Consider the following 15,414-nt stretch of genomic DNA (forward strand, 5'->3'; position numbering starts at 1 on the left):
AGTTTAATTTCAAAACAAACTTACCACAAAAAAGTTTTTTTTTTTTAAATGTGCTTTTTCAATTCATGACTGGTTTGTTTACAAACATTACCTGTGTTTATACCAGAAGGAGCTACGCATTATGTAATTTTTAACAAATGCCTAAAAGCAAACAGTTATTGGATACTTTATTTTTGTAAGCTGATAGTATGTATCCAAAGGATATCTAGTAACAGAATCACGTATAGTAAACAAACTCTGTATTAAATGAATTCCATATTCAATATTTCTTTTGATCTATTCTATTTATTTTACTATCTGAAAATTGGGAAAATTGAGTTTTCCCTTAGTTTTTAAATGTTTTTAAATGCTGACCGACTTTTTGATTTTCGAATATGAATATATACCCATGTCTCTTTTTTAATTATCTATGTTCTGAAAACTTAATATATTGTTAAAATCATGCGATCAAAATGAGAAGGAACTTCATCTCTTTTTTTAACAAAGTACGGCATGTGTAGTTGTTGAAGTCTTGGTCAGAAAGGTACATTACATAACTTTTTGTGTTTAATTAATGTTTTCCTTTGAGAGGTTTACAATGTGTAGCAAACGACATTTTAATGGTTCACTTCTATGCATATTCATATACAAGGAGACGATTATCTTTTGAAAAAAGGTAATATCATTATTATAAAGGAAAACTTTGGATTAAAATTCTATTTTTTAAATTTGAAAAAAAAAATTAATTCAAAGACCTGAGAAAATTTCAAATTATGCATGCGCAACAACTATGAAATTTCACCTTTGTTCTGAGAATTTCATTTTGCAATAAATTTACTATGATAATCAAATAAGTTTGTATTCATCTCCTGTTTTCCCCCCTAAGACAGTATTAAGATCAAGGCTGTTAGATTTTTTTAATGACTTAATTATTTTTTTAACCGAATCAAATGGGTTTTTGCAAAGTTTTTAAAATTCTTCTGATGATTTATCTTCTATGATATTGAACATTCTTGTATCTAGTGTTTTTCACGGCAGAGAGGAAAACAGTGTATAGTTTGACATGAATGATTATTCAGGTGTTCAAATTTGAATTAAAAGAAATAAGCGTCGTGCAGTCAATTCTTTTATTTTTATTTAATAACTTAACAAAATCTATAATTAATGATTCTTAAAACAATGAACTTATGTTGTGTTCTAATACAATGTAGCAAGCATATTGACAAAGAAAAAAAAACAATGTTTATTTATTCAAATTCTTTTATATGTCATCCTGCAATATTCTACTGGACCATGAATCAAAAAGAAGGTTATGACATTTAATATTATTTTGTAAAATAAAATCGATGTACGTCATTGTTGACACAAAAGATGCACAATAATGCTCTAGATGATATGATGATTCCCTACATGCAGACCACGTTTAAGTTTTTTGTTTGTTTATTTGTCAGCTGAAAGTGATCTGAAATCAAATGTCGTCCTGCTTCCGACAACAATCTGCCTCCTTACGCAGGTCTGATGCGCTAAATGCGTGCATGGTGCACAGCATCTAATTTCAACGTCGTTTGAAGTAATTGGACAATGAAACCGCTTACAAGTCTCATTCTGAAAAAACAGCTTCTTCGGATTATATATATTTATGCACATAAAAGGATATAAAAAAAATTACCCGAAGTAGTATGGTCACCCAAGTCGTGATCTAATTAACCAATGATAAAGTATATTTTGTTACAAAAAATTACCTTGAAGAAGTAAAATGGTGACACTGAAGACGCAGTCTAATAAACAAACGATATCATACATTTTGTTACAATTATAACCCCTTATGATTATGACGTCAATGACATGCACTTAAGACATAAATAAGACTGTAAAACAATTGGCCGCATTTCCCAAAACATTTCTTTTTGGTAAGTGATAGATGCACACACAGTTAAAGGTCATTCTTTCTAACAATGATCCTTAATATTCAATCAATTATTCAGAAATAGACACTAACAAATGATCAAAGAAATTTTTTAGGTGAAAATGTGAATATACAATAACTCGGAATGTTACAATATTTGTGCGAGCAATCAGTCAAATATATTGATTTAAGGAAACTGGCACAGTGACACGTTTACGAAATTATTTGGGTACCAAACTATATTTCATCTCCTAAATTATGAGGTACGTTTTACACATGATTACTGAGACTGCTCAAAAAAGGTGACACTTACTTTTTTCGTTTGTGTTTATGAATGTAAAACCACGGAACACCTGTTTCCATGCTTATGAGTTAGAACACCGCATGTTTTCTTGTTTCATGTGAGGTTTTAGCAGCATTCTTCTCTATACAAAACTAAATACTGGTCACATCGACTGACAGTCCAACAAATAATATTTCACAAGAAAAAGAGTATTTTTAAAAGAGAGAAAAAAATCCATATTTCACAAGCTGTTGAACTTGCAATATTTTGAGGCCGACACTGCCTATCCCGAACAGTGAATTGCACTGTACCATTACACAACTTTGATGAAACATTTAATGTTTTAAATCTGTCTGTATGATTGATTACTAGGATTTTCAATTCGAAAATAATATCAATCAATTAAATTCAATCTTTGCATAAGAAAGTAGAGTAAGCGATATATATCTTGGGAATAGTTAATGCCCTTAAATCCTGAGATGGTAGAACGCGGTACATCTGATTAATATAAATGTTACTGTATGCAAAAAAAAGGCAGAAAACTGAATAATTGTACGTGACCATGACTAAATTTCTTCAAACCGGAAAATGTAACGTCATCGGTGGTATTTGATATCAATGAAGTGTGTTATTTATTGAATCAATACGGACAACAGTTGTAATACCAACAGGTGAGCGATCGATTATTTACTAGCACACTAATAAGTGAAGCAATGTTTCATTTACACTTCTGGAAATAAATTCATCAGTCTTTTTTAAAAATACTCGGTTATTGAAATTTAAAAAAATATAAATACTATAATTAGAACTTTAAGGAGGAAGTTGGTGTACACCCCAACACAAACTTATACGCCATAATAGCCTGTAACTGTTAAATTAAATTAATTTCTCGGAAATGATGCTTCTTTTGTACTATCATTACTAGAAACAAGTAATAAAGCTTACGTCTTCATCTGACATCTTGATCACTCTGCGCAAAATTTATCCGCGCTAAATTTCAACAAAACCTTTTCCGAAAGTTCTCCGTTTTAAAATATTATCTTACCTTTATATTCAAAAATCAATGAACTTTTCCTCGTAAACAAATTCAGTCTTTTATGAAACGGAAATATTCCAGCATATGCACATCATGATTTACAAAGATAAAAAATTGTTAATTTTACAGTACCCTCCACGTACTTTCGTGGAGGTCCAGTTCATTTGACTAAGAATGGGGTCTGCCATTTTTATGCATAATTTCTCACTTATATGCCATTGTATCATTAGAAGAAAAAATGCAGGTACAAATGACTCTGTCATCCGATAGGACAAAAAGAAATAGTAAGTGTTTTATATTCCGATAAAAAAATGATTAATGTTTAGGAAGAAGTGTAAATTGGTTCACAATCAATAATACGTATTCAACATGCGTGTGAATGCCCGTGGGTTAAGTGCTGAACAGACTACTGTACACGCTGAAAGATATATTTTATTACTTGCACAATTTGTTTTGTTATTAATAAATTAAGGTTATGTCAAGTCCGATTGTCAATGCGTATACAAGTTTTTTTTTATGCAGCCATTATAGTAAAATATTAGAAGAAAAGATTGGGAATTTCAGTTTCCTTTTTATTCTTTGGAATTCTGTGTCAGCAGATGTATATAATCATTTTCGTACGAACAAATATGCTATATATCATATAAACAATAATTCATGTTAACATTTAGAGGAGTGAACTAATTTGTTAACGGCGCTAAGACATGATAGGCCGCCCCGCTGTCCTTTGTTAGGGATGTTGACCAACAAATGGATGAAATCTGTCGACCTTAATACACTAGATAACAACTAAAAGCAGGAACGAATAAATTATAGTGTATAGTGCAAGATTGATAATGGGCTTAAGATGGACTACTTGTCCTTGAGTCTGATGTAGTAAGTGACCTTGAATAATTACAGATAGAAAATATCATACCCTTTACAGACCTATTTTGCATTGTACAAATTTATACATGCAACGATTTCTAAAATCTTAAAATTTGGTGCAGTTCAATATGCATTTCCATCAATTTTGATGTATAATCATTGTCAAAGATTGCAAATTTTTTTTAGTATTCATTCTTAGACATTATTCTCGATATTTTTTTAGTAAACATTTTCGAAATACATTTTACAAAACATTAAATTTGGTATGTTTTACAAATAATAATAAAGAATATTGTTCAGTCAGCAAATACAATATTTCATAAAGTCAAATGTTGACAATTTTCGTGCAAATTTTAAACCATTATTTCCACATTAAATTGTCTTTTGTTTTTCCGTTTACCCAGTCATGACAAGGTGACCGTCGGCAGGGGATGCATACTCCTCCATGGCACCTGATCTCATTTAAGATGATTTTAGAGGTCTGTTTTTGCTGTGCTCCTAATTTGTATTGTTCCAGTGGACTGTTCAGCTTGGTTACTGTTCGTTATCTTCATCTTTAATCTGTGTGTATAAGTGTGTGTGTGTGTGTGTATAAGTGTGTGTGTGTGTGTGTATAAGTGTGTGTGTGTGTGGTTTCAACGAACTGCGAATAAGTACCATAATTACTAAACTGAAAGAAATTTCTTTGAAATTCTTTCAAAAAGCTACTCCTCCTACTGTTTTGGTCCTATTTCAATAAAAAAAAATGTTTTGTTACACAAGTAGACGTCACTAAGATACTTAATTCTGTATATCTGTGTTCGATTTTAATGAACACCGTTGCAAGGTTACTATAATTAGAACTTTCTTTGGTTCCAGTAGATATTCTACCAAGCCTCTTTTTTACTCCTCGCTTGAACATTAACAGCAGTGAAGGAGACACTTTAGGAGTACTGTACAACAATATATTCAAGAAATGGTATAAATAAGATGTGGATACTTAAAAACTCCAAGGAACTTTTAGAAAATTTGAAATCACAAAATTTTGCCAAAATTAATAACATTAAAAGTTTTCAATACTTTATACAACCTTTCCCCACGATAAATTAAAGTCCAGGCTTTTTGCATCATATTTTTCAATAAAAATGGATCACGTAAATTTAGTTAACTTGTCAGTGGTCATTTGCAGAATTATTTTGTTAAAACATTCTGATTGCAGAAATAACTACTCTGAAGTAGATATTAAAAAGATTCTTGAGTTTCTGATTGACAATGTCTATGTAGTTTTTGGAGATCAGGTCTTCCAACAATCTGTTGGAATTCCCCTGGTTACCAATTGTGCCCCGTTCTTTGCAGACCTATTTTTTTGTATTCATATGAAGCAGAATAAATTCAAACTTATACATGAGAAGAAGACACTTACATTGGCCTTCAACTCGACATTTAGATATACAGTATCTACGAGGTATTATCAATTAAGAATAGTTACTTTCATTCATATGTCGACTTGATATTTCCAAGAGAGTGAACCTTGAAATAAATGATACCACAGAGTCTGACACATCTGTTTCTTATTTAGATAATTTAATAAAAAAGACATTAATAGTAACCTAAAAACAAAACTTCATGATAAACGTAATGACTTCAATTTTTCTATGGTCAACTTTCCTTACTAATAAAGCAAAATACCTTTATCACCTGCAAATTGGGTTTATATCTCCCAATTGAATTCAATACGCAAGAGCATGCATTACGTACGAACAATTTCCAAAACGCGGTAATCTAATGACAAACAAGTTGATGAAACAAGGATATCAACAGTCTCGTTTAAAGTCATCATTTCGCAAGTTCTGTGGTCGATAAAATGACCTTGTCAGCAAATATAATATTATATCATTAAGTCGAATGCTGACTGAAGTTTTTTATACTAATTGTGAGGACATAATTTACATACTGAATTATCTACGGATTGTTTCGTTGCCCGATCATGACAATGAGCACACGGCGTGTGTGACCGGTCAACAGGGGATGCTTACTCCTCCATGGTACCTGATCCCACCTCTGATGTTTTATAGAGGTCCGCATTTGCTCTGATCACGATTTACATTGTTTCAATGGACTTTTGAGCTTGATTACTGTTCGTAATCTCCATATTTTAATTCAATAAAGCAAGAAAACCTGAAGTTACATAATTCTGTGAGTGTGAACCTAAAAAATCTTCATCTTTTACATTTCAAATCCAGCAGATTTTTTCTGTTCCGCAATTGTATGTACTAAATAGGTTTCAAATCCACATTCTCCTCCTTTATTATAGTACAAACCAGTAGAATCTCCTCAAAGACTTCGACTTTAGTTTGCATTACATCAGACGCCAAGCAAAATGCTTACTTTTTAGCACCAATACACTGAACTGCGTTTTTATATTTCAATAATTATTAAAGACTTTGAAAAACGTATTAAAAAAAAAAAACAAAACCAAAAAAGCCCCCCCCCCCCCAAAAAAAAAAAAAACAAAAAAAAAAACAACAAACAAACAAAACAAAACGAAACAACAAAAAACAAACAAAAGAAAACAAAGCAAAACAAAAACAAAGCAAAACAAAAATGACTTACATGGTTATTTAAAATCGACAGACAGGAACTTTATGTGTCAAATGATATATTAATCAACTGTGAAAAAAGCACTTACCGATACCTTCAATCAAAAAGGTGTATATGAAGTAAAGTTATCCAGAACAAATCAAAGACTTAGTAGTAGTAGCATTTTAACACGCTCTCTATTAGCTTTCCCCGTTCAGCATGAGAATTCACCACAATTAAGCAATATACGACTAAAGTTTAACATAACATCAGTGTTGCATACAGACAAATTAATTGCATTACAAAACTGATAAAAACAGTCTAATTTCACAGGAAATTAGTCTGATATTGCGTTACTTGCATGGATATGAAAGGCTTCAAGTACATGCAAAATTTTAAAAAAAAAAAAAGCTAATTTTTTTTAAAAAAATTATTACTAATAGTTAAAATTGTGAAAGAAATGAATAAAATTAAAATAAAAAATAATAATCTTGCTACAAAGGAATTTATTTTTCTTGATTTTCAAAGACATATTATTTAATTATTAGATTTTCCATATTGCAACATAATTTTGTTTTACAGAAAGATAATCAGATGCAGAATAAAGTGTTTGACAATTTATGAGATGCATGTGATTTTCAACTCACCGTGAACCTTGTCGTGCCCTAGAGAAAAGTGAAGAACCACGACCTTTTGTATCCGGCCTGCTTTCTCATGACGTGGAACTCTCGTCACCACCGTAACATAATTAACAACAGGTAAACATGCATTTCTTCATGTATGCTCTTAAAATAAACTAGATAAACTGGCTTTTTAATTAACAGAACTTGGGTAAAAAAAAAAACCCAGAGAGAATTAGAAGAAACACACGCAGAGTACTAATTAAGAATCTTATTTCCATTTGTAGATTTATTACATTATTTTTTACCTAAGAAAAATAATTTTAGACACAATTGTATATTATAATATTTTATAATAAATTAAAACTCTCTACATGACATTTACTTCCAAAAAAATCCATATTTTCTGTACGATTTCTATGTACCGTATAAGCAGGATTTTTAGCGTGGATTTAATTTTGGCATTATAAGCGAGGGTTCTGAGATCGCTGATTTGAATGTATTCCCTATCGGTTGTTATTGCTATCTCTCTTAACATTATAAAATCACTAAATTTACTTCTCGCTAAGAATATATGCATTTTTTTGGGATAAAACGATGAATTTTCGTCTCGTTAAAATTTCCACTTATACGGTATTAATACATAATACATGTACCTAATATTCTGGAAAGAGCGCAAAATATGATATTTAGTATTTAAATAATGCATTGGTAAAACTATACTCGGCAATCATCTATCGTTTTTCAGTTCTTCAGATCGAGGGCTTTATTTTCGAAACTACATATAACAACTAGGGGAACTGTGAGATGGGTACCCAAGAAATGAGTATCAGTAACATAATAACTTACGACTTTTCAACTCTGTCTACAACCATTCCCCACGATAAATTAAAGTCCAGGCTTGTTGACATCATTGACAGCTGCTTTTTCAATAAAAATGGAACTCGTAAATTTGCTTACCTTGTCATTAATCATTCGCAAAATTATTTTGTTAAAAACATTCTGATTGTACATACAAGTACTCTGAAACTGATATTAAAAAGATGCTTAAGATTCTGATTGACAATATCTATGTGATTTTTGGAGATAAGGTCTTTCAGCAATCTGTTGGAATTTCCATGGGTACCAATTACGCCCCTTTGTTAGCAGACCTATTTTTGTATTCATATGAAGCAGAATTTATTCTTTTACATGAGAAAAAGAAATCTCTTGCTGTCGCCTTCAACATTTAGATATATCGACGACGTATTATCAATTAACAATAGTTATTCATTTGTCGATACGATATATCCCAGAAAAAGACGTTAATGGTAATCTAACAACAAAGCTCTATAATAAACGTGATGACTTAAACTTTTCAATGTCAACTTCCCTTATTTATGCATCAATATGCTCTAATCACCTGCATATGGGGTGTATATCTCTCAGTTAATTCGATACGCAAGAGCATGCTCTACGTATGAACAATTTCTTAAACGAGGTAAGTTTATTGACAAACAAGTTGATGAAACAAGAATATCAACAGTCTCGTTTAAAGTCATCATTTCGTAAGTTCTGTGGTCGATCCAATGACCTTGTCCGCAAATACAATCTATCATTAAGTCATATGCTGACTGACGTTTTTCATACTAACTGTTAGGACATTATTTACACATTGAATTGTCTATGGATTTTTCCGTTTTTTACCGATCATGACTAGGAGCACACGGCGGGTGTGACCGTTCGGCAGAGGATGCTCACTCCTCCATGGCACCTGATCCCAAATCTGTTTTTGGAGGTCCGTGTTTGCTCTGCTCCCGATTTGTATTGTTTTATTGGACTTTGAGCTCGAATACTGTTCGTTATCTCCATATTTCACTCAATACTATTGAAAAATGGCAGTGTCTATGTTTTGCTACTAGAAACCCGTAATATGTGCCCGATCAGAAAGTAAAATAGGAGGTGCACAATGACACTATGTTACAAAGATTCTGTGAAAGTATCATTAAATTTTGTGCAGTTGTATAAGAGGCGTTGCGGATAAGAGATGTATTCTTCAAAGCGTAACAGAGATGTGCAGACAGAAGGACGGGCGGATGGACGGACACCTCACTATACACCCCCCTCTTTTCAAGCGGGGGTTTAATAAAAGAATCAAGTGTCTTTTCACACATCCTTATCCAATAAATAAAGACATTTGCAAAATATAGCGCGTAGAGGTAAAAAGGTCTTTCTAAGTTGATGTCTGTGAACATAAGAAGACATTTCACAACACATACCGGTACATTTTGTTGTAAATTGTGAACGAGGCTCATTACTCCAGCTTGCAATTTTTTTGTTTACTTCGGAACGGAATCTTTTTGTATCATTAATCAGGCCCATAGGAACTAGAGGCAGTTTAAGGAAAGGAAGGCATGGGGGCCTATCCCAAATAATTTGCCAGAAAATACATGTACTTTACAATAGAAAACAATCCTAATTTACAGTTAAAACAGATATGCTATAATAGAAAACATAGCTTATTTAAGGTTGTGCCCTGTCTAAAACTGAAAAATTCTGCTGATGATATCTTTTTAGCTTGTCAATAATTTCAGTTAGGTAGCCCCCCCCCCTCCCCCTTTCCTCTCCAAGTGAAATTGCCTCTTACGGGCCTGTCAATTTTATAAATTGTACTTTTAAATGAAATTTATTTATGTGTAAAAAAAAAAGGTAGGCCAACATCGAAAGTATTTGTAAGAAAAAATGTGTAATTGTGATTTAAAGAAATGATCTCAAAAATAACTTTTATTCGAACATAAATATACTAATAGTTCGTTTCAAAAGATAATTAATTTTGGAAATGCCCCATGTTTTAATAAAATATGGTTAAGTAATGTCCTTGACATACATTACTCAAATCTTGGAAATGGCAAATTTTGTGACCTTATTTTCTGTGGTATAAAGTTTAAATGAACATGACATATGTATGGTATGAAATGTTTTTTTTATAAAAATTTGTTGTTTACTTGATTCGTAGTATGTAAATGCATTAAATATCAACTTGAACATAGTTTGCTTTAAATTGTTAATTTTTAATGCGTCATTCAAAATTAAAATGATTTGTTTTGATTAAAAAAAATATACAGAGTACATGTCCTTTGAAAATAAAAAGAATTATACCCTTTCTTTTGTTTTGATATTACTTACTCTTACACCAAATTATCCTAGCAATGCTTCTGAATTTCATTCAGATCCTCGGTGAATGTATACGGAGCATTTTTTCTCTCTTCTTGTTGTGAAATTTAATTTGATATGCCACTTATTGCATGAACCTTTGATAAAATTATAACTAATTTTCATCTTCTCTGTAACTTGTTAATTTTGCAGAGCATACCGGTACTCATAGTGTATTTCGTGAAAATATTCTATTTGCACTTTTAAAATTAACTGATTAATTAATTTGCTTTTCTGCGTCAAAGGACATCTCCGTCAACTCTTGATATTGTTTATGAACATTCTTGGCAATTTGCGTTTTTGTTTACTTAATTGTTTTAATGTAATTTTTCCTTCTATGCAAATGAGATTTTTTCTCGATATTAAAATTTATATCAATTAGATGAAAGCAAGGAATGCTAATCAACGTCATAAGGAGATATTTTAAAGAAATGTTTAGCATCTCTTTCTGAAATAGGTCAGTATTTGAAACTCAAATAAATCTAATAATAACATTTTTACGTCATTACATGACCTTTGACATTTCTTGGCCATGCCTGTCATATAAAAATTATTGTTACCACAAATCAGGGTTTCTCTCACATGGTCTGGTACATGTGCAACCTTGCACATCATGTATCCAGAAAGGTCAAATCAGGATAAATTAATGGAAATAAAGAAAATTTATGTATAAAGTTTGTTTGATTGCATGTCTGGATATATAATTTTTGTTACTTTCTGTAAAGTTAAAAATTACCTATAGAAAGATAAGATCTTCAATTTGACAATGCAAAGGAAGTGTCATTTCAAACAAGTATCTATGATAAATACAAATGTGCACTTAATATGTTTATAAGGAAGAGTCAATATCAGAAACAGAAGTGTCTGGGAGATATAAATCAAGCCGTATTAGTGTAGAATGCTGTTTAAAAAATCATTTATAATCTTATTGATTCATTAAACCTTTCACCGGATATTAAAAACTCAAGATGCTTTATGATAATTTAAAATCTTATTCACATGTTCAAGGAAACATGATTTCTGAAAGAAACCTCAGACATCCCTTTCAAACATATTTTGGTAAAACTTTCAAACTCTTTGTTTCTTTTACACTTTAAAGCTTAAAGAAAAAAAATCTTCCATTTCATCAATCTCTTCATATGCAATTTTTCATCAATCCTGATGTCAATATTTTACAATTTTATGAGAAAAGATGATAATGAATGTTCAAATTGACTTTGAATTCACATGTCGTATAGCTGTTGCTGATGTAACAGTTCTGTCCTTGATTTCAAAGAACACATGTTCGTATATTTACATTCAGATACTGTTGTTATTTGAAAGTTCGTTGTAAATATTTGAAAATGAACAATATGCTGTAAACAACATAAGTGGTATTCCGTATGGAGATTTGAACACAGTGTATGACCGATAATTTGATATAATTATCCTCGGGGTAATCATCTGTTAGTTTGGTATTCTCCCAGTGAACGCGTGATGCTCATCTCAGAAGCCTGATATCAAAGTAATTACTTAAATTTAATAAATATTGATTGACTTATCACGCAGTTTGTACGATATAAACCGGAATCTGGACCGGTCAGATTTATTTCAAGTGGATGTGATTACCGAAACATGGACTTGTTTGACAGAGTTTTGTTTGGTGGAATTTTGTTGGTTTTTATCACTACCGTTAAAGGTAAGGGAGATGGCTAACTCCATATTGCTATATAATCTTTTACTATTTCATTCATACCAAGATTTCAAATAGACCAAATAAAATATCACAATGATATTATAATGATTCGAAACTTACTTTTTGTATTTTTGTGCTGCATTATGGGTAATTGTGATTCATTGGTGGAAAGAGAAGAGAGATAGTAGAACGTGTACATATATCTTAAATTTATCAATCGTAAAATATTATTTAAAAACATTAGTATCAATTTGTCATCTAAACAAAAGATAGATGTATAACATATACACAATCCACGAAATAGGGCTATGTAACTCATCATATATACAATGTACTTTACAATGGAAATGCCTCTATGAAATATTTTTCTTTTTATCAGGAACCTGCTCATTTTCACGTAACTTGGAAGGTGAGTGGACGATTGAGAAGGATGGACAATTGTTGGGACGAATGGTAATAGGCTACACACGAATGGATATAACGTATATGGGTCAGGTATACAATTATACCTGCGCTCAGTTTGACTATCAGCAGGAAAAATACCTACTGAGGTAAAGTATATCATAATTCTTTACTTTCGCCAAAATTTACAGAACACATTAATATATGTTTGCATAAGACATCAAAAGATTTAGTTCAAATAATTTTCAGTCTGCCATTTTCACCCAGATACATCGTGAATGATCTAGAAAAAGTCAATAACTTTAACAAAACATATGATGAGAGTTTTAGACCGACATTTTGGTGCACATATACATGTACAAAAGAACGGTGCTTTTAATTACTATCTAATGAGTATGACCTCTGGAATTCAATGATTGTCAAAGAGTATCAAGTAAGAGCCTCCTTCCCCTCCATATTTTTTTCATTTTCATTGGATTAAGAGCAATCAGAGAGAATTTAATGATATAAAGGTGTTTACCTTTTCATCGTGTCTTTCATGATTTCTTCCATATATCTTAAATATGCAAGGTGTTCCAAAGTCAGTTGCTTCAGAAATATGTACATCAAAGTTCTTTGAATGTGCCAAAGCAATAAAAGCAAATATATGCAAAAAATAACCAAAATTTTCATTCACAAGATCAAGTGTTGTTGTTTGGAAATATCTAATTTCCATATCTCTTATGTTAAGAAAAGCTTACAAAATGGGCGGTTTTGGTTGTAATTTTTATTTGAGTTGATTGTTTCTGTTGTTGTATACAGAAGTGCAAGTGATGCAAAAGGAATGGCCTGTCTGATGTTTACTCCCTTTGATTCTGCAGACACCTTAATGATGATTAGGCTTCACAGTAAGTCAACTTTAAATCTTATCAAATAACATATTATCAGATAATTATCTAATAACTATCAGATAATTGATACATTATTTCCAAGCAGTATAAAACTAAATGGAATATTTGCAGAGAAAAAAAAAAGTTTTGACCATTGACTTTTTTAACAATTAAACTCTGATCAATTTCTTTGTTTTAACAGTGACCCACTTATACGATGACAGTGCGTTCTTTACACCCCAGTATCTAGTAGGTTCCGGGACCATTAATTCCATCTGTAACAACTATGACGACGGACAGATCCTCTTTATTAATTATGTTCGTTGAGTGGTTGAAAAAAAAATTATAAGTGCGTTCAAATGCAGGTTTCTGAATGTTTATCAAATGCAACATATATATATATATATATATATATATATATATATATATATATATATATATATATATATATATATATATATATATATATATATATATATGTATGTAAGTATGTATGTATGTAATTTCTTTACCTTAAAAATACATAATATGTACGATACAAGTTCCGTGAAAAAAAGGACACGTTTGATAGCACGTTTGAAGATTGGGCTTGACATATGTCTTGACATAGTCAAGTGTTTTCTTTTGATGTTTACTGTATAAAAACAGCAACAGAGCACATTTTAAAAGAATGTTTCATGTAAAAAGCATCAGAGTTTTTAACAGGTAACTGTAGTGTATGGTCCATATAGACTATTATTACTGATGTAAAAGAAAAACAAAACAAAAAGAAAACAAGACGAAGTTCTATTTGTATTAAAAGTACGCTACCTAGTAAATTAATTATTTCACAGTGTAAATGGCAATTGCTTAGAAAGAAACAACAGAATGGTATTTAGGTTTATGAGCCAATTTAACTTTTTTGATAATGTTTTAATTAAAAAAAAAAACACTTGTTGGTATTCAGAGCGCCACTCCTAAGTGTTTTACTTTAATCTAATATAGCAGATTCTTTATTGAATTAATTACAATGTCCTGTTGCACATGCAACGCGAAGAAATAATAGATATTTTACACAAATCTTAAAACGAAAATGTCTGAAAATGTGATAAAGTCACATCTATAGACTGTTTAGACAAATTGCTTAAATTACTGATATACGTTTAAAATGCAATTTTTATTAATGGATGTGACTTTCGCCAATATTTATTATTTAGCAAAACATTAAACATACTCCTCATTAAGAAAGCACTGTATATTTTTCTATTATTTCTAAAATTGTAATCTACATTTATATAGTACGTTGTAATATTTTTAGAATGTTATCAGTACAAACCTTTTTTGGGTCTCGGTCATTCGTGTTCCAGTATGTGTGTCGAGTTGAAGTCAATTTAATTAAATTGTTTTAATTATGAAGGAAATTAAGGATTCAATATCAATTTGAAAATTTAATCTTTGCATAATCAGTGAATATATTATTGCTATTAATATTGGAAATATGAGGGGTCCATAAACTTTCTATATATCATATATTTCAATATTAAAAACTTAGTACTTTCGCTTAAAGTATATTCAGCATTTTTTTTTTTTACAGTAAATCATTCTTTCATATCTGAAGGTCGAATACATATACGCTGTATATTATTGAATCATATACTTTTCTCTTTTGTCTCCCCCCAAAAATTCAACATCGTAATAGAGTTATCGCTCATTGTAAAATTTTGATTTCTTATCTTTTGCTGGACTTATCTTGTATCCTACAGTCAAATTAAATATATATGTATGTATGATATACCATTAGATTAGGTTAATCTTGTATCCTACAGTCAAATCAAATATAAATGTATGTAAGATATACCAATAGATTAGATGTGATAATGAATAAATTATTTAATCAATGCATCACATTGTTTAGTTGCTTTAAAATTCTATTGATTATTGAACATCCGATTACCAAACAAGGCTGTCTCATTAAATTAATTGAAAACAATTCAATAAATAAGAAATATTAATGGAATTATACTAGGAAATGAATATTTAACAAGCG

At 30.7% G+C, this 15,414-nt stretch overlaps 1 protein-coding gene across 1 annotated transcript; it reads left to right on the forward strand.

Annotated features, from left to right (window-relative positions):
• The first annotated feature begins 11,996 nt into the window (after window positions 1–11,996).
• Window positions 11,997–13,768, forward strand: LOC133173668 (uncharacterized). Its single transcript, XM_061308654.1, has 4 exons — window positions 11,997–12,120; window positions 12,497–12,668; window positions 13,321–13,406; window positions 13,591–13,768. Exons 1-4 carry the CDS (start codon window positions 12,057–12,059, stop codon window positions 13,713–13,715), a joined length of 447 nt encoding a protein of 148 aa, XP_061164638.1. The 5' UTR covers window positions 11,997–12,056; the 3' UTR covers window positions 13,716–13,768.
• The last annotated feature ends 1,646 nt before the right edge of the window (window positions 13,769–15,414 follow it).

Source organism: Saccostrea echinata, unplaced genomic scaffold (genome assembly GCF_033153115.1).
Source record: "Saccostrea echinata isolate AGI-Se365-2 ecotype Australia unplaced genomic scaffold, CSIRO_AGI_Sech_v1 ptg000056l, whole genome shotgun sequence".
Classification (NCBI taxonomy): Eukaryota; Metazoa; Mollusca; class Bivalvia; order Ostreida; family Ostreidae; genus Saccostrea; species Saccostrea echinata.

Excerpts from the sequence above, each read along its gene's own strand:
- LOC133173668 (XM_061308654.1), top strand. The coding sequence starts at position 12,057 with ATGGACTTGTTTGACAGAGTTTTGTTTGGTGGAATTTTGTTGGTTTTT. Across the intron at positions 12,121-12,496 it reads TTTTATCACTACCGTTAAAG|GAACCTGCTCATTTTCACGT; the intron begins GTAAGGGAGATG and ends TCTTTTTATCAG. Across the intron at positions 13,407-13,590 it reads AATGATGATTAGGCTTCACA|TGACCCACTTATACGATGAC; the intron begins GTAAGTCAACTT and ends TTGTTTTAACAG.